The 23,672-nt window shown below is 40.9% G+C and overlaps 1 protein-coding gene across 1 annotated transcript; it reads right to left on the bottom strand.

Moving 5' to 3' along the window:
* Nucleotides 1-4,302: 4,302 nt before the first annotated feature.
* slc37a1 (solute carrier family 37 member 1) lies at nucleotides 4,303-23,354 on the bottom strand. Its single transcript, XM_073474090.1, has 20 exons — nucleotides 23,258-23,354; nucleotides 21,127-21,367; nucleotides 17,326-17,407; nucleotides 16,893-17,028; nucleotides 16,522-16,600; nucleotides 15,872-16,007; nucleotides 15,240-15,316; nucleotides 14,693-14,859; nucleotides 14,372-14,424; nucleotides 13,961-14,035; nucleotides 11,922-12,044; nucleotides 10,373-10,463; nucleotides 10,046-10,108; nucleotides 9,798-9,883; nucleotides 9,359-9,407; nucleotides 7,879-7,952; nucleotides 7,706-7,784; nucleotides 6,928-7,025; nucleotides 6,339-6,403; nucleotides 4,303-5,697 (listed from the first exon to the last, which is right to left on the bottom strand). Exons 2-20 carry the CDS (start codon nucleotides 21,180-21,182, stop codon nucleotides 5,682-5,684), a joined length of 1,605 nt encoding a protein of 534 aa, XP_073330191.1. The 5' UTR covers nucleotides 21,183-21,367; nucleotides 23,258-23,354; the 3' UTR covers nucleotides 4,303-5,681.
* Between the last annotated feature and the right edge of the window lie 318 nt (nucleotides 23,355-23,672).

The raw sequence follows: 23,672 nt of genomic DNA, 5'->3' as shown, positions 1-23,672 counted from the left end.
ACTGTTCCTTTAGTATAGATGCTCTTATATGGTTTATATTTTGGATTATTTTCTTATTCTAGTTTTAGATACTATTTATTTGTATTTCTTTCATCATGCTGCTGCATCATCTGGAGATCCATCAAGGTTTCACTTTGTCTTATTTTCTGCCAACCAGAAGGATTTCCACAACCTGGCAACCCAAAATGTTCTTGTTAATTAATGGTTTATGATTCATCTTTAAATCATTCGTCATCAATAAATCCATTAATTTATGGGCCTTGTATCAAGCGTGCTTTAAAAAGCAGCGTCTTAGTTTCTTAGATTCTGTTTTGGTCGTTGTTTTATTCAGACTCTTGACGGTTTTCTTTATGTTTCTGCATTTTGTATGCGTTGCATCCTACACACACACACACACACACACACACACACCCACACAATGTACACACAAGGACAGACACTGTATGTGATTAAGTACAGTACATGCAGTAAGTGCATATATACAGTGTGAGCAGACAAAGAAACACCACAGGCAGCCTCACATATCTGCAGTGAAAGGCTGCTCGGCTTTTATACACAGCACACACACACACACACACACACACACACACAATGACAGACATTACAGGAAGGTCCGTCCATCGAGGCCACGAGGAGAAACGGAGGAAACGCCGTCTGTGGTTTTATTCCAGCGAGTCACTTCAGGAGCAAACAGACGAACTGCTTCTGCAATAAAACCCAAATTAAATCCTGCCGCTGAAGCAAAGTTTAAACTCCTCAATTATTGAGATGAGGAGCTCAGACAGACGAGCGCAGGTTATTGACTGCGGCCTGATGATCAGTGTGTGGGTGAAGCTCAGAGGCCTCGTTACTCGTTTACTGAAACAAACAGATTGATTTCAGTTTATTTTTAATGCACTAAGTGTGGATCGTAAATGTGATTCTGAGAGTTTGGGGACTCAGATTACTGGAATAATGACACCTGCCTCCTCGTAAAAGGGCAGTTTAGAAAATACACTAATATACTTTCACGCTGAGATTTAGATGAGAATGTTCTGATCTCACGTCACCTCGGTGTGTTGGATATTAAACTACAACAGCTCTGCAATAAACTTGCACACCAGGTATCCTTGGCTTTAGTTGGTGTGGTGTGTCAGCTGTTGTTGGCGGCTTTTTGAATGAGCATTGGCTCATCGGTGAAAGAAATCACTGTGATTGGCTGCAGGGAAAGAGAAAGCCGCTGTAGTAGCCACCATTTGACCCATTAAGTGCAGTTCCTCCTGATTTCCTCTTCCTCCACGTCACCAGCAACTTTTTATCAGACGTATTCTCGAATACGAGCAGCTATATTAGCGAGAGTGGTGTAAAAAAAACGCTGATTTATCACAACAAAGGTTTGTAAATCCACAGAGATATTTCTTGTAGTTGGCCGTCGGCTGAAGTCTTTGCGGTGTGTTCAAGTGCAGCTTATTGACCGAGACACAGTCGATCAATCAATCTTTATTTGTACAGCGCCAACTCACAACAAAAGTCATCTCATGACACTTTCCAAAGTGAGCAGGTCTAAACCAAACTCCTTGATTAATTTACTTACAGAGACCCAACATTTCCCCCATGAGTCAGCACTTGGCGACAGAAATATTTGCTGTTTAACAGACAGAAACCTCGAGCAGAACCGAGCTCAAAGGTGGGCGGCTCGACCAGTTGGGCTGATGATGTGTTTCTGCACAGATGGAGGTTGGTAATGTGTTGGAGGACTGTAGGTTTTGTTCCTCTTCCTTCCATCAGAGTCACTAAAAGAAGGATTACTTCAAGACCCATGAAATAACGATTACAGTGACTCCTTCAACACACGTCACCATGTGAGTGCAGACATCGAGCTCTCGGCAAGAGAAGACGCATATTCCCAAAATTTGGTAACTCAACTGTAACGTGAACTTCTGTTTCTGTTCAAATTAAAACATTGTGGGGAAAAAAAGATTACAAAAGTCTAATATTAACCAAAAATGTACTTTCATCTGCCAGTTTTCAGTTTCTGAGTTGTTGTTCTGACTTCAGGGAGCGTTGACGTCAATTTTCCCAGCTGGAAACACATTTTTCCCATTATTCCTACCACACCTGAACGCACCATAGCTAAGGTTGATAATGTGTTTCTGCACAGACGGAGGACTGAAGGTTTTGTCCCTCTTTCTTCCACTGCAGTCACTTCAAGGCCACACAGAATTGGCTTTAAACCAACTGCAACTGGACTTCTGGTTCTCTTCAAATTAAAACACTTAGGTTGTCGAAGTAAAAGCAGAGGGTGAAGTGACATTTAGTGGATCTATACGTCTTTAACCTGCCTCGTCCTAAGCCTTGTGTAAGAGTGTGTGTGCATGTGTGTGTGATTTCCAGCCTGCCTGTGTCACTGAGTGGGTTTCTGTCTGTCAGGAGCTTTTCTATTTCAGATGCCACCTGCCACCTCCAGCTGACACTGAAGGCCTCTCCACGCCACCGACCGACCGATTTAGCCGGCGTGTAGCAGCGCGCTGCAAAAAGAGCCATCAAAAACACAACCGGACCTGCAGACCACCGGTCTGAGAGACGACATGTGACGGAAGCAGGAAAACATGTTGGTTTATTTTCTTCCCAGAATGCTTTGGGAGTGAACTGTCTCCAAACCAAAGAAGCAAAGAAACATTTTGATGATTTTATTTTTTACAAAATCAACTTCCCAGCAAAAAAGACAAACAACAAACAAGGCACACAATGTTTCAAGTACAAGGCCGACCACTGTAATAAATATACACGACATGTGCCAGAGCGTCGCCTCGATGCTACCACCACGACGGGAAAAGATCCCAGAGTTCAACGTTTACGTTTGTAGAACAGGACCAGGAGTCTGTGCTCGGTGGATTTCACTCCGATGATGTTTACAGCCAATAAATTAACACAATATCATCATAAATATGAAGAAACAGTCACAACGATGAGCTTTCTGTGCCTTAATTTTACCATATTTAACTAAATGACTTTTTTTGCTAACAAAATCAGATTATGGAAGTTTCAACAAACGTATTTAATCACTTTAACCAGCTATATTAAACACTAACCGAACTCGTCAACATTGCACTGCAAAATATAACTTTACATTCATAATATTTCCCCAAACAGAAGAACAGACATCATCATCTGAAGGTTTTATATAAAAATACAACTTTGGTGCCTTCATTTTATAGCAAAATTTAGAAAAAACAGAATCAGAAACCACCACAAAACACAACAGGAATAACTTAAATAAGTAGTCTGTTATTTAAATTACAACATGATCCCACAATCTCTTTGGTTCAGTAAGGCAACGCAAGGTGACGCCGAAACAGCAACTTCCACTCAGCAGAGGAGGCGTCGTGGTGTCAAAGCGAACGACCCACAAACAAAACATCCGGAGCATTTTTATGTTTTACGGTTATAATTTAACATTTGAGCATCTTAATATAAATAGTAGAAAGAGAAACAATCAGTCATGAAACATGGAAAGGCATCATGTGCCAGCTGACAGTGTGAAACACAGGAAGCTACGAGTGTTTCCTTTAAGATTAAAGGGTCAGTTCACATAAATATATCATTTTTTCATAGTGGTTATTTATCCGTCTTGTCTACGTAGACAGTTTTGGTCGTGTTTGTCCAGGTGGAGATCTCTGCTTTCACCTCATCTCAACAGACATGTGATTTTTTAGTAAGAATTAAAATATTTAAAAATGTCATAAAAAGACGTTACACAGAAACAAACAGTGTTCCTGTTACTTTGGATAATCCTCAGAACAAGCTGTCAACAGTCGAAGTCGACTGATACGACCTTGCAGTCAAATCATCGGAAATAACCGAAACACTGTGAAATTTATATTCAAGTTCTTAAGTACAATTTTGAGGAACTTTACTTGAATATTTTCTTTTTCTGCTACCTTATACTTCCTCTCTTCCTCTCCATGTTGTGTCAGCAGCACAAACTACATTCAAATTCGCTCCATTGTTCTCAGAGGTGGAGCCAGAAATGTGAAAGACTGACATCTAAAAATCTAAAAACCTGGACGAGTAAAACCAAAATGATCTGATGCGACAGACTCGACTAGAGGAGAGAGATGTTTTTCAGAATTTGGGTGGAATGACCCTTTAACGGCTCCCTGTGGAGTTTCTTGTAAATAAACAACAGTTTTATTTATATTGAGTTTTGTTCTTCAGAACACTGTGTGTGTCCTTGAGGTCAAACAAAAGTGTTGATTTCCTTCCTCATGAAGTATTTATAGAAAGTGTTTATGAGCTCTTCTTCTTCTTCTTCTTCTTCTTCTTCTTCTTCTTCGTTTGTGCTGCTGAGACTCCACAGGGAACTTTTACAGGCCGTCCTAAGCTTTATGTGTGAAAGGAGCCACAGAGGATTCATTTTCAAACTTTTTAGACTGTGTTGGGTGAAAGTGAACTTTATTCTGACATAGACTTCTCCACAATTACGCCTTTAGATGTTAAACTGAGTCCACAGGGATTCAGCAGCTTGGTAGCTACTAGCTAACAAGCTAACAAGTAAACTTTAACACTAAATTGAAATGTGACGGATCCCACCAAACAAAACCGGCTAGTGAAAGCAGCTTTTTACGACTCACATTTACATTTCTTGTTAGGTGGCGACCTCTAGTGGCTGTAGTAATGATTACAGCAGTAGGGGAGGAGGGCGGGGGGGAGTGGTATAAAGAGGGATAAAGTCTGCACAGGGAGGAGGAGGTTAGGTCGGGTTAAACAAGCACTGCTGTTCATGTCCAGTGTGAAAGTTAACAGTGAGTTATTTAATTTACTAACGTAGAAAAGTTACGTTGCGTACATTTGTAACTGACGTGACAGAAGTAACGTACGTAACATAACTGCGAGCGTACGCCGATATATGTTGTTTTGATTAGTCCGTGGGTATGAGGATGTGTTTGAACTGACATTGTGTTTCACTTCATCATTCAGTAAACCATCTTCTGTTTGGGAGCGAGCCCTGAAGTCAATGAGTCTAAGAGAAGTTCACTTTTATGATAACAATCGAAGAAATACATTAATTTAGGAAGTAGGAGTCGTTACAAGTCGAATCCACTTCTGACGACCACGTTATTAATAATAATCCCTCCTGGAAGCTCTGATTGGCCGTCAGTGAGCAAAGATCTATTAATGGAAACATTATCGAAGTGCAAAATCCAAATCACAAGAAATGCGATTTTTTTGATTAGAGTAAACCATGGTCCCACTGGAAGGATGAGTTTAGGTATAATGGTAGTTTATAAAAAATGGTCCCTCGGGTATAATTTTAGATGCAAACTCGGCTGTGTGAGTCTGGTTGGGTCGATGAGAAGAAGAGGAGTCTGGAAGTTGCTGTTTCAAAGATTTCTATCCACAATAAATAACCACCACTTGAAGTCGAAGTAAAGACCTTATATACAAGTCAGAGAAGGCTAGTGTTGACGATCCTTTGAGGAGACGGAGCAGCTCAACGTGGACCAGGAAGCTGATCAGAGAGACGAATCCACAGTCTTGTTTACAGTGAACTACTGTAGCTACACTACACACAGCAGAGTGTGTGTTCATGTGTGTGTTTAATATCTCACGTCCAGGACCGTCCAGTTATCATCAGAGTTCAGTTGAGACTCAGACTGAAGTGGTTTGATGCCCTCGGTGCTCCTGTGTGATCAAAGTGCTCAGTGCTCCTTCAACCTGCGAGGAGACAAACATTAACATCAGACTGATAAGTTGGTGTCATTAAGTTTTACAATCAAGAGTGAAAAGAGTATTTGAGTTTGTCTGTGACTGAATGGATGATATATTGTCTATATTGTGAAGGCTACACACAAAATCTTCAGGTTTAAGTCACTTTAAATAATTTAAAGGACTTTAAATCACAACTTCCAGAGCTTCACCTCCACATGCACATTTCAAATGAAGCTGATTGAACCGTTGCCCGAATCACTGATACAACTTCATAAAGTTTCATGCTTGTGTCATTTGGCAGCAGAAAAGAGCGATAAGCTGAATTTCCTCCAAACATCTGGTTGACGTTGTGAGCTAAAAAAAGACTTTAAATTGTAGGTCAGTAATGGTTTAACTCTGCCTCAGTGCCAGAAGTTTATACTCATTAACCTGAAATGGTTTCATTTAGTTCAAACTGTCCCGGTACATTTTACTGTTTAATGTTTATGATCTGTGGTTTTATATTCTGGACACCAGACTGTGACTGAACAAATCATTTACTTTTGACAGAAGTTAGCCTGCAGACGGAGCTCGTTCACTCACTTAAATAAAACAGAAACAGGACACAGAAGAGGCAAAATGATGAGAAGGAGAACATCAGGACTTACTCTACAGCCGAGATGGGACGGGATTTATTCGAGGTCAGCTCCTTCGTCACGAGTCGAAGCAAAAGCTGCACAAACACACATCACATATAAGTTCACTTATTTATTCTAATACAGGTTTTAGTTTCAACAGCTGTCATGATATCAAAACTTCAGTTAAAACAAGCTGAAAACACAACATCTGAAATATAATAATATAATTAAATTGTTAACATTAATTCAGAGTCCGGTTTGTGTCAGTATTGACTCTCTTTTAGCTCCATTTTAGTCTCCACCAACTTCCTCTTTAGCTGCTAGCTTTGGAGCTAAAAAAGGCTAAACATCTCTGTAAAGCTGAGCTGCAGAGTTAATAATAAAGATAATTCACTGTGGGTTTATCAATATGACAAAGCACAGCAACTCATATACATCTACTCCTATTATTAGTAATAACTCCTCTGCTGTTGATGGTTTTTAAAGTCTTTTTTATTTTATTGTTTTGTCCTGACTTTTCCTTTTAGTCTAATCACTCCCTGCTCTGGCAGAGCTGGTGTTCTTAAAATGAAATTGTCTTATAAAATCAATCAATTAATCAATCAATAAACGTGCTCACCAGCAGAGCCAAGAAGTCAGCAGTCATCAGCATGTAGAAGACCTGATCCCAGCCTCCTGCAGACAACACACCAGCCAGCAGGGGGCCCAGTGCTGCACCTGATGATACAAACACAACCAGGATTACTCATCATGAACACTTTAACCACAAATCTGTCAGCAGGTTGAGATCAGAGTGAGTCACACACTTCATGGGAAATCATTTGGAAATGAATTGATAATTCTTTTTCTTATAACACTTATTGTGTTTATAGAAGCCTGATTTATCTTCTTCCTCCTGTTTTGACTCAAACACACAATGTGGATTAATCCAGCGCTGAAAATAGTCCCCACAATAAGTTCTTTGATAAAAGCTACAAAAAAAAGTATTTTATGAAAATGTAATTTCATATTTGAAAGCCGTTTTTAAAGATTGATGTCTAAAGTAGGAGCTGAGAGCCGCCGACAGCAGAGGAAGTTAAAAATGATTATGAGACAGGCGAACATATTTATTAGTTGTCATTGTTTCATTAGAAGTAAGTGTCTTTTTCAAATAGTTTTTTAAAAACGTACTTTTGTTGGAATCATATTCTGATTTTATCTAATTTGGCTGCTTTTTTAAATTAGCTTTAATTATTTTGATGTTTATTGTTTTAATATTTTAGATTGTAATTGTGAACATTTGTTTTTTATTTAATTGTAATGTAAAGCGCAAGATTTGCGAATGATTGCATTCTGGTTTGAGTTTTAAACAGTGCTCTAACTTACAGTACAGAAACCTGAATGTCTGTGATACTGACCTACAGATCCTGTCCCGTCGATGATGGCGGTCACTGTGGACAACGCTCTGGCGTTTCCTTTCAGGCTCTTGTGGGTCCCCTGAGGTCAAAGGTCAGAAGAGATAGGAAGGTTCAGATTGAGTCAGTAATCCTGGATGAATTCAGAGACTAGAATCAGAGTTAAACCTGCTCACCAGATCAGCAGAGACTGCAGTGGTGATGAGGGAGTACGGCCCGTTGACAAGGCCTCCACACACCAGCAGCATACCTGTGAACACACAGGCGAGTCACTCCAGGTTTCTTTGATAACGTTTGCAGGACTTCATCGTGGTTTAACCTCTGCAGGCAGTACAGCGTCTAACAGACACACTAGCCCGATGACAATGCGTGTGATGGTAATGATAGGACATCGTTGCTCAGCAGCTGCAGCTCTTCTTCACACTGTGTCACATAATGACATGAACAGAGTCCCTCGAGCGTACAGGGAGGATAATGAGCTGCAGCTGTGACCATCACGAGCTCAGTGTGAATGAATCAGTCGAGCCGAGGCGTCGGCACCAAACATAAAGAGTGCTTAATACACTTCAGAGCACATGCCTACATTTGAGAAAGGTTTGTGTTGTTTTTTGAGTAGGTCATTCTGATATCGCCGAATCCTGGAACATCACTGCAACTGAGCAGGAAGTCCATACTCGGAGCGAGCTGTTGTGGCTGAATGGGTGAAGTTCAGGACTCTCACCAATGACACTGTGGTTCCTGTTCTGATTGGGACATGATGTGTTACTGTTGATTCATTATTCACTTATTATTTTCTGTTTCTTTTCAGTTTTCTGTCACACTTTGATTCAGTTCAGGAACAAAAACACTCGGTGAGGTTCAGGAAAATATAGTTTGGGTTTAAATTAGACCTTTTCTATACATTAACCACGTGTTTGAAGGGATAACTTCTCCTGTGTGTGATTTTTCCCTTCTTTTTCCCCAGTTGCTAAGATATGACACTACAAAAACATTATGGGTCAGTTGCAGTGATGGTCCCGGAGCAACATAAACCAAAACGGCGATATCAGATCATGCCGAGTAGAAAACATCTTCGAAATGTCTCAAGAATAAACAACATGCGCTCCAACATCTTTTAAATAGTCAAATTCGAGCACTTTAAGCATTTCAAATTCATTTCAAATGTTCTAGCACCTTGCAGCGGGGCTAAACTACATATTTATACACAGGACAGAAAAGATTATTTCACTTCATCACATTAAAACAGACTAAACAACCAAAATTATGTTCTGTTACAGCTTTCTGCAGAGAGATGACAAATTAAACAGCAAAAGCTTCTGTCAGTTTTACATTCTGCGTTGTAACATATATAAAAAAATAAAACTGTTCCAAATTAATCAAATTGCAAAACAGGATATTAGATGCTCACATGGAGGCTTCTATGTTAGTTAAGCCCGGTTGAGAACTTTATTATTAATTACTTTATCAAGCAGTTTCTGAGATATTGCTTTCTCAACCTGAATCATAACGCCTCCAGTCACGGCCATCGCTGTCATGAAGGCATTAAAAGTTATAATAATGTAATGGTGACATAATTATGAGGAAGTGTGACGATAAAATAAAGATAATGAGGAAGTCATGGGATCACTAAACAGCAGCTCTGAGTAGGAGACTCACCGATGGTCGGCCCCAAACCGAACTCACTGATCATGGAGAAGCCGTACAGCTGCAGGACGAAGGCAGAACATGACGGTCAGAAAGTTTTCGGACAACATTCACTCAGTAAACACACGTCTAAAGACGTCAGCAGCAGCCTGATGTTACACGCAGACATACGAGCAAGTGACAAGAGGATATCTGGGTCTAAAGTGTCAACACTGAATTATCATAAAGAAAAGACGCAGTGATCTGTTTCTTCAGCAGGGGGCGCTGGATGCACACAGAGGCCTGTTGTCAGCACTTTGGGCTCAAAGTTGATCTTTTTATCAGTCACTTTTATGCTTGGTTGACAGGACAGACCTCCTCCCAACAGCTGAGTGTTGTTCTGAACGTCCTGATCTGAAACATGCACAGACTTCATGTACCTGCAGAACAAAGCGTCACATATGAAACTCACTGTGGGAGCAGCCAGCAGCAACATGACCGCACAGGTGGTGGCTCTCTTCCCCAGTTTATCAGAGATCACACCTGCCAAGATTCCCCCTGTACAACACACACACAAACAAAATGCACAAAAGTAAGTAAGTCAGGAATGTGTGAAGAAAAGTGACACACACACATACTCTCTCACACACACTCTCACACACACACACAGAATAAGAGATAAGAGCAAGATAAAACTAAAGTGTGAACAAAAGCACCTACCCACGATTCCTCCCACATCAAACAGGGTGGAGAGATCTCCAGCTTTCTTGGCATCGAGGTGAGCTGAGACACACAAACACACACACAAACACACACCTGTTATTCTTCTTGGCACAGCTTTTGTGTTGGTAATAAAACTGCTCTTTACTGAGACAAACACAAACAGACAACAGGCTCTGAATCAGTTCACTGATCAGTCACGTAGCAGATAATGTTACAACGCTGTGTAAAAAAAAAATACCCAGAGTTCAACTGTCAGACACGCAGCCTTTTAAAATAAAAGGACAATAATGACGTTGATGGCTGTAGTTGTGTTTTGGTCCTCACCTGCTTTGGTGATGTAGAGCGGCAGCCAGAAGAGGAAGGTGTAGCTGACCAGTTTAGCGAACAGCAGACACAGAGAGAACTCGATCACTCCCTGAAGACACAAACGGCACAGTAAAAAGGTGATTATTATTATTATTGGTATGGAAGATTTACTGTGACTGAACGATACCCGTCTGATTTTACTGCCCAGAGAAATGATTACTACTTGAACTAATGGACCCGGTCTGATACACAGACACATGCACCTGTACTGGTTCTTCTGTGACGAAGCTGCTGCTGATATGTGATTTTTGTGAAGTTATTCTGTGTTTGTTATTGAATAATTTACGTTAATCAAGGTTGAAAAAACTTTAAAAGTTCTGAACTGTAAGTCAGACTAATAAAATGATCCAGTTTTGGTCTCTTGAGGCACAAAGAGACAGGTTCTTATTCAAACTTAAATCTTGTTTTTGCAGTTTTGGACATAATTCTGACTGGTTTGGAAAACAATTTTACCAAACCACTTTATTTGAGGTATAACTGAAGGTGTGTGCAGCTTAACTGTTGCTAACAATCCCTCATTAAACAAGAAAACTGTGTGAACACAACTACGGAAGGTATGGTGGGTCAAACCTGGAGATTTGTCTCCCATCAGTCTCTTAGCCATCCTCAAAGATCTCGGGAATTATCTTGGTTGGTAATATATTCTCATATGTGATCGAACCAAAGCCCAAAACTATGAATATGAGATCCAAGTTGTCAAATACTAAAAAATATCAGTTGCTGTATGATTAATGTAACAGCATGTCTGTGGTCAGGGCTCAACAATGAGGACTGTCCGCTTGCTCAGGGCAAGTGGTGAAAAATAATCAAACACTTCTTTAATATTTCTGGAGTTGATGACAGAGGTAGCTAAATATTACACCATCATGCTTCCTTCCCTTTTCAGGCATTCATGAGAAAATGGCGGCAGGTAAAGAAGTTTTTTTATGAGCTGAAGTGCAGGCGAACATCTAAATTATCCCTGAAACAGGAGTCAACATGTTTGACTTGCAAGAATGTTTGTTGCTTCACTTCTTTGACATCCTGTGTTCTTGTTCCGAGTCTTTTACTTAAAAAAGAGATTAAACATGACTATCGACTTCAGTCTTTGTACAAATTTAAAGCTGCTTATTATCATTATTATTGTTTACTTATTGATTTTGATGACTGAATAAACAAACTGTCCTCAAAGGGCAGTTTCATACTCTTCTACTTAGTTTATGTTAGCAGAGTCAAACTCAAACTGTGTTCTGGGGAACTCATTCCTCTCGAGGATGGCTTGTTTACATGGAGATATATCAAATAACTATTAATGAGTTTGTATTATTGCAAATATTTACTTTCTGAGCTTGATTTTTTTCTGGAAACTACAAAGTGCACCTTTAATTCAGCCGGTAGATTAATACTAACACATTAACGTTGAACGCTGCTGTGATGAGCACAGATTAGATCTCATTTACTGACTCTCAGGAGGGAAAACAAAAGCTTTGATAACATGTAAGTGTGTGTGTGTGTGTGAGAGACTGACTGGTATACGCAGGGCTCCCATGAAGCTGATGGGCGACGGCTCTGACTCCCTCTTCACCACCACGACCGGCTGCACGGGGACACACACACTGTCTCTGGGCAACAACAGCTCTGTGTCGTAACTCTGCAGGAGAGGAGGAGACGAGATGAGATGAGACGCTGCAGGTGTTTCTGTCAGCCGACTACAGGAACAATGACATCCTTTCTTTATATTTCAGTCATTTTCATCAGTTGAGTTCATGCAGGAACTTCAAAATCATTTGATAATTTGAATGATGACTTATGTGACAATCAAAGAGAGATCGGGGCAGAATTATCCAGACTGTGAAGAGGAATTAAGAACCAGATACAAGTGCAACACCACCCTTTTATTCTGGAAGAGAAGGCTGTTAAACACCAACACATTCGAGGCAAAACAAAAGCATTAATCCTGGACTTTTTAAACCAATTTGATGTAACAGTCGGGCAGAGTTCACCATAAAAACTGAAGCATTAAAGGAGAAAAACAATTGCAGGAGGTAAACTCGACCCAGCCATTATTTCAAAAAGGTTTAAGAAGCCTGAGGCTGAATCCAAACATCCAGGCGTGTGTGAGGGAGCATAAAGAGTCTCTGATATGTTTTAGTGTTCTGCCCCAGAGGAAGACGTCTGGATTCAGCCTGAGAATGATTTTTCATCAAGTATCCCACAACATCTGACTGCTGCTGAAGCCACTGTGAACCACCTGAAAGTACTGAAGCTACTGACCTTCCTGTTCTGAACACTACCTTCGTAATAGTAGCACTCCTGAATGGATTACAATGACACGTTAAAAACAAATCAAAAATATATATTATTACCTTTAGTGCTATTCATCCATGTTGATTGTTTCATTGTGAGTTGCAGCGTTTTGTAGATATCTGCTGTAGAGACGTTGGCTGACCTGAATATATTTGACAAACTCAACAGCAACGTCTCTTCCCAGAATGTAGGAACTATTTTCTTTGAACCGTATAACTGCAAAGAAGAATACAGGCATCTACTCATGGACAAGAGGCTCAGGCTCGTGACAGTGTGGGACGTAAACATTCATGACGTCCTGCTCAGCTGCGATGTAACATTATCTAGCTCAGTTAGCTTGTTTCTCGTCGATGAGTAGATGCTCGCTTCCTTCTGAAAATGTTCACAACAAGGTCTGTGGATTATCTTGAGTAACTGGGTCATGATTTCTGGAAAGAGACATTTCTGTTGAGAAAGCAGACACCTCTGCTCTGCAACTCACACCAAAACTAACATGACGCACCAGATGCTTAGTTACACAGAAGGGCACTGCTAAAACCTGTTTGGAAACGGGCTGGCGCTTGGCAATGATTGGCCGGTGATTGGACGAAACATCTGTCTATCAACATCGATCACTGGCTAATGTAAACCAATCAGATCAACAGTTGGGGAGCGCTACCACCAGTGGAACCAGCTGGTGATTCAATTCAGTTGAAAACTTAATTGCAGACTCACGGTCCAGATAAAAGACAAAAAATCAAATTGAGCTCTGACTGACGTCAGTCGAGAGGAGAGTAGAAACATCTTGTCCATCGAGAAAAGCCTTCAGAGTCGTTCTTTGCTCTTCTTTCAATAAAATAAACTCTCTGATAGAACTGAAAGCAGCTACGCTAACCTCTGGAGGGGCTTCTCTCGCTGGTCTACACATCTAAACCACAGATACCTTGAATTCTGGCAGGATGGATTCACCAGATCACAAAGATCCTCACAAGGTAACAACTAAACAATCTAGATGATAAATAAGCTACAGGTGAGAGAAAAATATGTATTTTTGATTTTGTGGTGAACTTTCTCTTTAAAGTGCAACTCATTGAAGTGTTGGACATCTGCTGGTGAATGTTGATCATCAGTGCAATTAGATCATTTTTTTGACTGACATCAAAACTTCTTTCTATTTTTCCTGTTAAGCCCCTGAAAACACATCAAATCCCAGTTTTCAGGGGTTTTAAAGTCCCGTAATTCTTTAAAATGTATGTAACATATGCACACATGGACACACACCTGGGTTTTGCCTTCCTTGTACTGCAGATACATCTCAGTGTGTCCATTCACACCATTCCAACTCTTGTTTTGAACCTGCTTAAAGAAACAATACATCACATTATTATTCACACCTGGTTTAATTCTTTTTTTTCGGCATTTAAGGATAATAATTATACGTATCACTGTCAGCGAATCCCATGAAAATCAAAAGTGTGCTCGTCCATCTCTCAATACTTTGACTTCACTATACTGTGACTCTCAGTGGTCAATGCTGAAATCTTTAAAAACAGCTTACTAAGATATGTGTCATTAGTTTGAAGGTTCATATTTTGCACATACATATATTGATTATTTCCTGTAAAAACAGAAGAAAAAATATCTGACTGCGTTTGAATTCACTATTAAAAAATGATATACAGAAAAACTCACACTTTTGCCTGGTGAAGAATTTTGAGCGTACATGGTTTTCAGGTCATTTGGATCTGGAGAGGAAAAAAGATTAAATAAGATTAACATGAAACTCCTCCATCAAAAGCTGTGAAGTCAAACTGCCACAGAAGGCAGCTAATTACTTTCTTTATGGAATTAAAACATGTGGGAGTTTGCACTTTACTGAGGAAGAAAATAATTAATCACATTTATATTCACACACTTTAAGAATGTTTAGTAACTGCACAAGAAGGAGAAAATAGAGAAAGAAATTAACATGTTATATTGTAGTTTATAAGCCGATGAGGAGGCTGCACTCACGCTCGATGAGGAAGAGGAAGCAGACGACGCCCATGGCTGCGATGATGAGCCCCGGAACGATGAAGGACATACCCCAGTTGGAGGAGACCCAGTATCCGGCGATCAGAGAGCCCAGGATGTTTCCCACTGAGGTGTGGGAGTTCCACAGCCCCATGATGAGCCCACGCCTGACGGGAAAACATCATAGTGTCAGTCACCCACAAGACTTATATTACATGTATTACATTCAACCGCATCCTCAAACGTAACATTTCACATTAGTTTTTCCTGTTTTTATACACGCATTTTCCAATTTGATCTGATTCATCCATCACAAACACACTCGATCAGATGTCGCATGATTTACGGAGCAGATGTGTGAGCTGTAGCAGAAATTACACAGGATACTTTCCAACTTCTTACAGTACGATAACTGTCTGTCTTATTGAGTTACAATAATAAAACATTAATAAGGAATCTACTTGAAACATTTTCCTTAAAATCATCCAAAACCACAAACTGTTCCTGAACTGTTCTCATCATACAGAAGCCAGTAATCAGACCGTACCTTCCTTTTCCAAACCAGTTGCTGATGCAGGTCACTACACTGGGCCAGCCAGTGGTCTGGACCAAACCATTAGCCACCTGAAAACACCAAGAGAAAGAATGAGGACAGTATTCATTTTGCACAACGTTAGTTATTAATATTAATGAATCTATTTCTTTAAGTACCAACCTAAAGCTGTGGCTAGATGGATTACTGCAAGGCTAATAAGTTAGCTTACCGATTAGCTAGAACATTGTTTAATAGCAATAGAAGGTATTGATGACTTACAACCGTTATTTTGTTTTGGTCCACATAATTAATCATTAAAATCAGGAGGAGTGTCATAGTTTTTTTTTATATGTGCATATATATGATTGCAGTGCGACTGTTCCCATATTGATCCTGGATGATTTGGTGGCGTCTGTGTTTAGAGTGGCACAAGGGCTATTTAATCATTCATCTTTGTCGTTATCAAATAAATGTAATGGAGTAAAAAGTACTGTATTTACTGGAGTGGAAAGTTACTTTCCACCACTGCTGTACGTACACTTTCACGGTCCATCTTCATGAGGGTGCTACGACTAGTTCAAGCACCAAGACTTGATGTATTAATCCTCATCATCTAATAATACATACATAATGTTGAGTCTCACCTGGACAAATATATAGAAGCCCAGGCTGTGGATGTTGTAGACGTAGCCCAGTCCGAACAGGCAGGTGAACAGGCCGCTGGTCAGCATGCCCACTGTCAGGTACAGTCGGATGGGAAGGCGCTCTCCGATGATGCCGCTGCGTTGGAGCACAATAACCATGAAGACTTAAGTCTCATCAATAAGGTTGTTAAAAGCTCCCGACGTGAGCTTTGTTTGTTAACAGAGAAGATTATGTTAAACCACAGGATGAGTCATTAGTTTACAGGGACGACCGGAGTCCAGCAGTTTTTAAAGGGATTATTGACACTGACACAACATGTCGGCCACAGTGATGGAGGTGCAGAAGAAAGTGCAGTTTAATAAGACAAAATGGTGGATGATCTTTCGAGGCTTTTAGCACCTTGAGAATCTCGTCTTTTTGGTTTTAATTTTCTGTTTATAACCAAACAAAGTGAAAAGTAAATACTATAAAAGGTGTTCAAATGTCTTTCCTTCAAAATGAGTGACTCGTTGACAGATTTCACTGATTTTCTCATAAAGAAACCTCTTATTTTTTTTATAGTTTATTGTATCTATGTCCTTTTTTTTAAAAAAAATTCATAACTAAATTTACTCTGAATAAAACCGCCCTCCTCGTCTTGTGGTCTTACCTGAGGTACATTCCCACTGCGTAGGCACAGAGGAAGGAGTAGTCCATGGCTCCCAGCAGCTGTTTGTAGTTCCTTTTATCTGAGAATATAAAGAAGAGACGTTTGGTTTAGGAAAGGAAATCTTCAGCTGTTTTGAAGAGTTTACAAGCATCACTATGCTATTTATATGATAAATCATATCAGTGGTATAAAATTATCTTAAAATGACGATAATATAATTTATCATAAATTTTTCTGGGACAAAATATCATCCGTCAACAGAAGATATCCTGACAGGTCAAAACAAAAGTATAATTTTTACTCAATAATCTGATAATAATCTTTGAAATCTCCCCAAAAAACCTTGAAATGTTAATGAAGAAGATACAAACCAAAAGGCTTCCAGCTACAGTCCATGTCTGTGAGATGGACTGTCGACAACGAGGGCTGCTGGCCGCTGCCGGCGCCGCTGCTGGCGCCGATGGTGGCGAGTTCACTGACAGATGAGCAGTTCTTGTGGAGCTCGCTCTGAAAGAAAAAAAACCAACAGATGTAACAGGAACACAGTGTGAGGTGGAAAACATTTACCAAAGATGTAAATTACTGATCGACTGATATGTTTTTTCAGGGCTGATATTTGGAACCGGGAGCTTCCTGAATACCTGAGGTCTGCTAAAACTGGCAGCTCATTTAAATCAAAATAAAGTTAATGTTTACTCTGGTTCTCAGATAATTAGATTCATAACCTCTTCTAATTTTTGTTTTCATTGTCTTTGAAATGCATTTTTAAGTTTAGAGTAAACTATAGCAATGAGCGTGTGTTACCTTGACGATGCTGATTGGTTTCCTGGACAGGTGGAAGCTGGTGTAGAGCAGGAAGGTGAGGATGAAGGTGAGCGCTCTGTACCTGCAGAGAGGAAACACAAGAGGGCAGCGGTGAGGACTGAGAGACGACAGGAGAAACTCTGAACCACTGAACGGATCAAACCAGCATGTTTTCTCACAACCAGATTTAAACCACGGCTCACATATTTCACAAACATTACACCACGCCTTAAATACAGCAATTAGTGCAATCCACAGAGAGCAGATGGTATTCAGACATATTTGTCTCTGTGGCTGACATTATGTCTCCACCGGTCATGTTACGTAACAGGCAAATATATAAAACCTATGTCATGACCTGCCAGAACCAGTCTGACGTACTCTACAACATCTGACAGCATCATATAATAAAAGAAAGTAGGACTGCAACTAACGATTCCTTTCATTGTCAATTAATCTGTCGATTATTTTCTTTTATCAGCGTTTTGTCCTAAAATGTCCCAAATATATTCAGTTTACTTTCATAGAGGAGGAAAGAAACCAGAAAATATTCACATTTAACAAGCTGACAGCAGAGAATTTGCAGTTTTATTATTTTTTAATTACTGGAATTATCAAAATTATTGGTGTTCAACATAAAAGATGACATCTAAGTGGTTGATCGGTTATTTTACGAGCTCTAAAACATAACTGACAAAGGCGAACATGTAAAATCAAACATTTGTCAGTGTTACACCCTTTTATTGTTTGCTCCATCCAGGACATCCTGTAACTGGATGTGTACTTTAACTTACATTTCATTCTGTTTGCTTTTTGCTCTCAGTCGTGTTTATGCTCATCTTTGTGTCGTGTTTCTTTATTTAGATTGTTTCTGACTTTATCTGTGCTGAAACAGGGATCAGGCCGTGAAATTAACTTGGGTTTGCCATCAATAAACTCTGATAGACTTTCTGATGAAGAAGTTAAAACCTTTTATTTTGTATTCTGCACCACACAGCTCAGGGAGATACTTTACTGTTTCCTTGTTTTGCACAACGGTAATAAAGACTTGACCCCTGAATCCTGTGTGTGTGTGTGTGGGTGTGTGTGTACATGAGTGTGTGTGTGTTCAGTGGTAATGAGGAGCTGCATGGTAATCATCAGCTGGCTGGAGAGCAAACAGAAATCAGCCTCTCATCTGTCCTGCAGCACAGACATCAGGCTGATTTTCCTGCAGCAGACACTGGAGGTGGACCAAAGGGCAGTTTGAGTAAGTGGACACATTCTCATGCAACAGCTGGATGGACGTCACGCTGTGAGTGTGTTCAGTGTGTGTCAGTGTGTGTCAGTGTGTGTTAGTGTGTCCTGAGTGTAGCAGGCTGACACCAGACAACAGAAGAGAGCAGAACACCTCTCTAAATCAGCCGGCACTGACAGAATACACTGTATCTTTGAACCGCACAAGACTAACTTAAAAGAGATATTTTCAAAAGGTCTTCTCAGACAGTGAAGTTAATGACGTACTATGAAATTCCTGGCCAAAAAAACACTACCATGATATTTAGTTATTAAGCATATTTATGCCACAGAAAGTACTTCTCATATTTTGGTGTAGGGTTGTCGCAATATCAAGATATTCATGATAACCGTTCGTGAGGTCACTATCTGATATCGTGGCAGCCCTGCTTCGCTGTATAAATGACTGAAAGGTACATAAAGATTTGGATTTGGTCCAGTAGATTGCCTCAGCCGGCAGCCGCGACACATGACAATGGCTGCAAAATCAAAGTGACCGGTGTCTGACAACTTACTGGAAACAATTCCTGAGAGAAATAGAGCTCTTTATAAAAGAATGACATACTTTTTGTTTAACCAGCAACAGCCCTATAATGCTTTTGCAGAAACCACCAGATTCCATTGACAAAAACAGTAATTTTGTCATTGTACACTTCATTCAAACACAACAGAAACAAAATAAAACATATCAAAGCCATCTTGGTTTGTCTTTTCACTGTTCCAACAATCACCAACTCTGCTTTTGGTCTAAATAAACTCTTAATCTGCTGCATTATGTGTGAAAATATCAGGAGAGGAGCGAGAGGGAGGGCGGACATCAGAGAAGCAGCGGGAGAAAACAGCTTGTAGAGCTCGAATATTTCCACATCTAACTCAGTGAATTAAGGTTTTTGTTTCTTTGATCGAACCAGAGCTGTTGATATTTAAGACAAAGTCAATGGAGAGAGACAGGATGTTTTCCCCTCTGGGGTGGGCGGGGCTCTGTCTCTATAGACAATCTCACTGATGGCAACTCATCAGGTATTTCAGGTTAGCAGCTGGTGCTGTTAGGTGAATAGTTGACATCTGACTCAGAGCAGGATGGCTTCAGGTGGAAACAGGAGACCTTCTTAAAAGATCCAGCTGACAGTGGAAGAAGCTTTGAAAGCACTGATGAAAAGTGAACGACTGAGACAGAAAAGCCTGAGCAGAACTGGTATCTGTGCACTCATGGTACATGGATGGTTTCCCAAGCAAGGAGACTAATCCAGAGAAACATCCTGCACATAAAGCCACCATTCAACATCGTGCTCTTTGAGAGCGGCTCTCATTTCTTTAATGGATACTGTATATGTCCCAGGGGCTCACATATAGAGCTGCTTTGTCATGCACCGGGCACGAGAGGCACGCGTCTCACTGAGGGGGAATTTCCTGGCTACAGGAATTACTGGGCAGCCTTCTGAAATATAACATGAAGCCTACTACGACTGCATTTAGGTGAAAATGAAAATCTGCTCTGCAGCTTGCATAAGAAACAACACAAGTTTATCGAAGTCAGACTCAGAAATAATTAATTGATCCCTGTGGGGGAAATTGCATCAGTGTAATTGGCTCTAATGGACTGAGGCATGATGTTATGGTTACAGCCAACATATCATGCTCGGGTGGGGACAGAAAGTGAACAGAACGGTGGCGTCTCTCTCTGCAGTCCCGATAAAGTGTTTGAGCAGTTGTACGGCTGCGAGCTGCAACTACTTTGATCCGACCGATTAATCCATTTACAGTCATGTCCAGACAAGAAAGTAAAAACTCTCTGATGTCAGCTTGTTAAATGTGGATATTTTCTGGTTTCTTTCCTCCTATGTGACAGAAAACTGAATATCTTTGGGTTGTGGACAAAACAAGACATCTGAGGACGAAACACTGATCGACATATTTCAACATTTTCTGACAGTATAGACCAAACAACTAACTGATTAATCAAGAAAATAATTGACAGATACTTTGGAAAATGATAATTGTTAGTTGAAGAAAACATTTCCAATTTTCAGAGCGTACAGGGCCCCACATTGTTGGGTCACACACATACTTTAGATAGACCCGGATATGATTTTTAGCTGCAGCCCCATCCCCAGGTGCAATCCAGCTTTGACTTCATTTAGTATCGACTCCATTGACACACACCAACACACTTTAAGCAAACTGACAGATTTCCAGAATTGACTTTGTAAATTATGTCGTAACAGGACCGAAACTAGCAATTGTTTTCCTTATAATTTCCGAATGTGACAGGGCGTGTTAGACAGCAAACCACCCGCTGCAGAATGTAGTATTTCCTGTACTGCACTGCATTCAGTCAGATATAATGTCATGTGAATGCACGGACTGACCTTACTGCTCAGAACACATGGACAAAAAGATCTGTATGTGCTGATAGTTACACTGTAATGTCCAAATTATAAAAACATTCACACCTCGATGGCAAATTATCAGTCAGAAATCAATGTAAAGAGACGACACACAAACTGCAGTCAGATTGAAACTCACCATTGGTCCCTGTCGAAGGACACCAGCAGGCGGATCCCAGGAGGAACGGTGGCCATGTTTGGATGTAAATATTGACAATCACAGCGACGGGTATCTGATGTTAGCTCACGCACGCCGAGGGGGCTTATGTACACGCAGACGTGGTGTCGCTGCCTCGGCTCATCTCCATCTCAGAGGAAGCTGCTGGGAGACGGGCAGCGAGAGGACACATGTCTGACAAGCCGGAGCTGGAGGGAATAATCTGGATAACAGAGGGAGAGAGGGGGGAAAAAGATAAGACAGGAGAAAGGGAAAAGGTTAAGGAATGAAAAGGTCAAAATCACCATTAAGCTGCTGTAATCTGCTCATTTGACATTTCGTTCCTCCTGTTCAGCTGCACCCACATGAGGCTGTATGTGAATGACCATCAGAGCATGACAGGAAGTCTGACGCAGATTTTAAAATACCGATCTCACGGCACAAACTGCGATCATATTGAATGAATTATGAGTTGTCTGAGAGCAGAAAACAGACATTTAAAAAGAAATACAACCCCCAAATCACTGACATGCCGATGCACACAGGACTGACGTTATCAGAGGACCTCTGTGGTTAGGACCCATGTGTTTGCATATGCAAACACGATGGTTTCACGTACATGAATTGAGCCTGTATTCTTCTCTACAGATAAACCTGAATATGTTAACTGAACTGAACCCAGGATACTGTGGTATTTAAACACCTGATCCAGGCCTCTCATCATTCAGACGTCACCCTTGTCTCTGTTACACTGTGAGACCAGACTGCTAAATTGAAATAAATTAATGTAAAAATGCAATACTTTGGCTCTTAATGGACAACTGTAGGAGGTAAGATGCCTTGCTTAAAGGCACAGCAGCAGTTGTAAGGGATGCCTTTCTCTAACCTCCATGCTGCTGCCTTTCCCCCTGACTTGAACCCGGTGAAACACACCTGGCTTCAGGTTTACAAGGCAAACCAGCTGAGTATCCATTTACCCCGGAGCACATCACCACATGACGGTCCAGGAGCTGCTTTAGCTGTATGAAAGCTCTAGAAACCACAGTGTGTGGCCACGTTACAGCCTGGAAATCCATGCATTTGACTCTTATCAGTGTAATCACTGCTGCCATGTACAGGCTTTACATCCCATGGGACAGAAATAGCCTCCTGGTTTCATCTCATGTCCAGTAACTTTAAACCAGCGCTCTGGGCGATGGCTGTGTGAAGGTACACTCATCTGACCAAAACCCAGTGGCTCCTGCTGCATCTTCACAGCTCATAATAAACTTTATATAATAATAATATCATTGAGAACAAGCAGAGGGAGGAAAACTACAGAATAAACACGCGACGGTCGAGCCAAACATGAGGAAGTCTAGTGTAAAGGTAAGTTACAAGAAGGCAGAACAGAAAAAGTCAATATGATTAACAAGTAACAAAGAATAGAAATACATAACAGGATCAAAACAATAAAAGGACGGTAAAAGAATAAAGGGCAGTAAATAGATTAAAAACAACAATAAAAGCAGTAAAGTACGGTGAGAAAAGACATCACAAGGGAGGATTAAAAACAGATTAATAGACTAAGGGCAGGAATTACAGATGGACGGTGATAAACGGTGACTTCACATAAAAACAAGTCTATAAAGTGGGTTTTAACAAGTGATTTAAACGAAGTTATAGTTCCGAACCAGAGCTGACATATTAAACACGGACCTGATGGAGAAATCCGACTTTAACCGTGTTTAATTAACCCGACATGCCTCCGGTGTTTGCCGGAGCTGGAGGCGCATCTGGAAGTTCGGACGTGGACGGTCTCCGGAGCCTCTGCCGGGTCTGTTGTTCGGACCCATTTCCTCTCGTTTCCCCTCGCGAGTATCAAATGTCGGAACAGTAGCCATTGTGAAAAACAACCTCCAGCCGTCAGCAACACGTCGTCCCGGGAGATAAAGCCTCGGAACCGGCGGCACCGGGCGGACAAAGCGGCGGAGCCTCGCGGGCTAACGTCGAGCCTCCCCGTCATTTTTAACGGCTGCTAGCTAAAACCGCCTCACGCGCCCGACCGTTGGTGGGTCTCGTGCCCCGACGGCGTTCTAAATTCGACACATTCCCGCCGCTCGGCGTCACTTACCTCGTGCGGGAGCAACGAAATCCACGCTTTTTTTTGCGGTTTGTTGTGCGTTCGGCTTGGTCGACGCGTCCTCCTCCACTTCCTTATGAGCGACTGTCACCTCACACACACACACACACACACACACACACACGGACACACACACACAGCTGGCGCACGCTCCTCTCCGCTGCTCTGACGTCATCCGCGGCTCCCGCTGCAGTTTGTTTGATCTCCGGCGGAGGAAGTAATCTGATCCTCTATCGAAGTAAAAGTACGAGTTTAATACCACCATGGTACTGCAGTACAAATATTACTGAAGTGATGGAATGTGACTGTACATAACTGCATAAACCCAAATAGTACTTTACTTTAAGTAGCTTTGAAGTGAATTGTACTTTACTTGAGTATTTACATTGCTACTTGTATACTGCTC

Source organism: Pagrus major, chromosome 9 (genome assembly GCF_040436345.1).
Source record: "Pagrus major chromosome 9, Pma_NU_1.0".
Classification (NCBI taxonomy): domain Eukaryota; kingdom Metazoa; phylum Chordata; class Actinopteri; order Spariformes; family Sparidae; genus Pagrus; species Pagrus major.
This window is presented reverse-complemented; position numbering and strand designations above follow the sequence as displayed.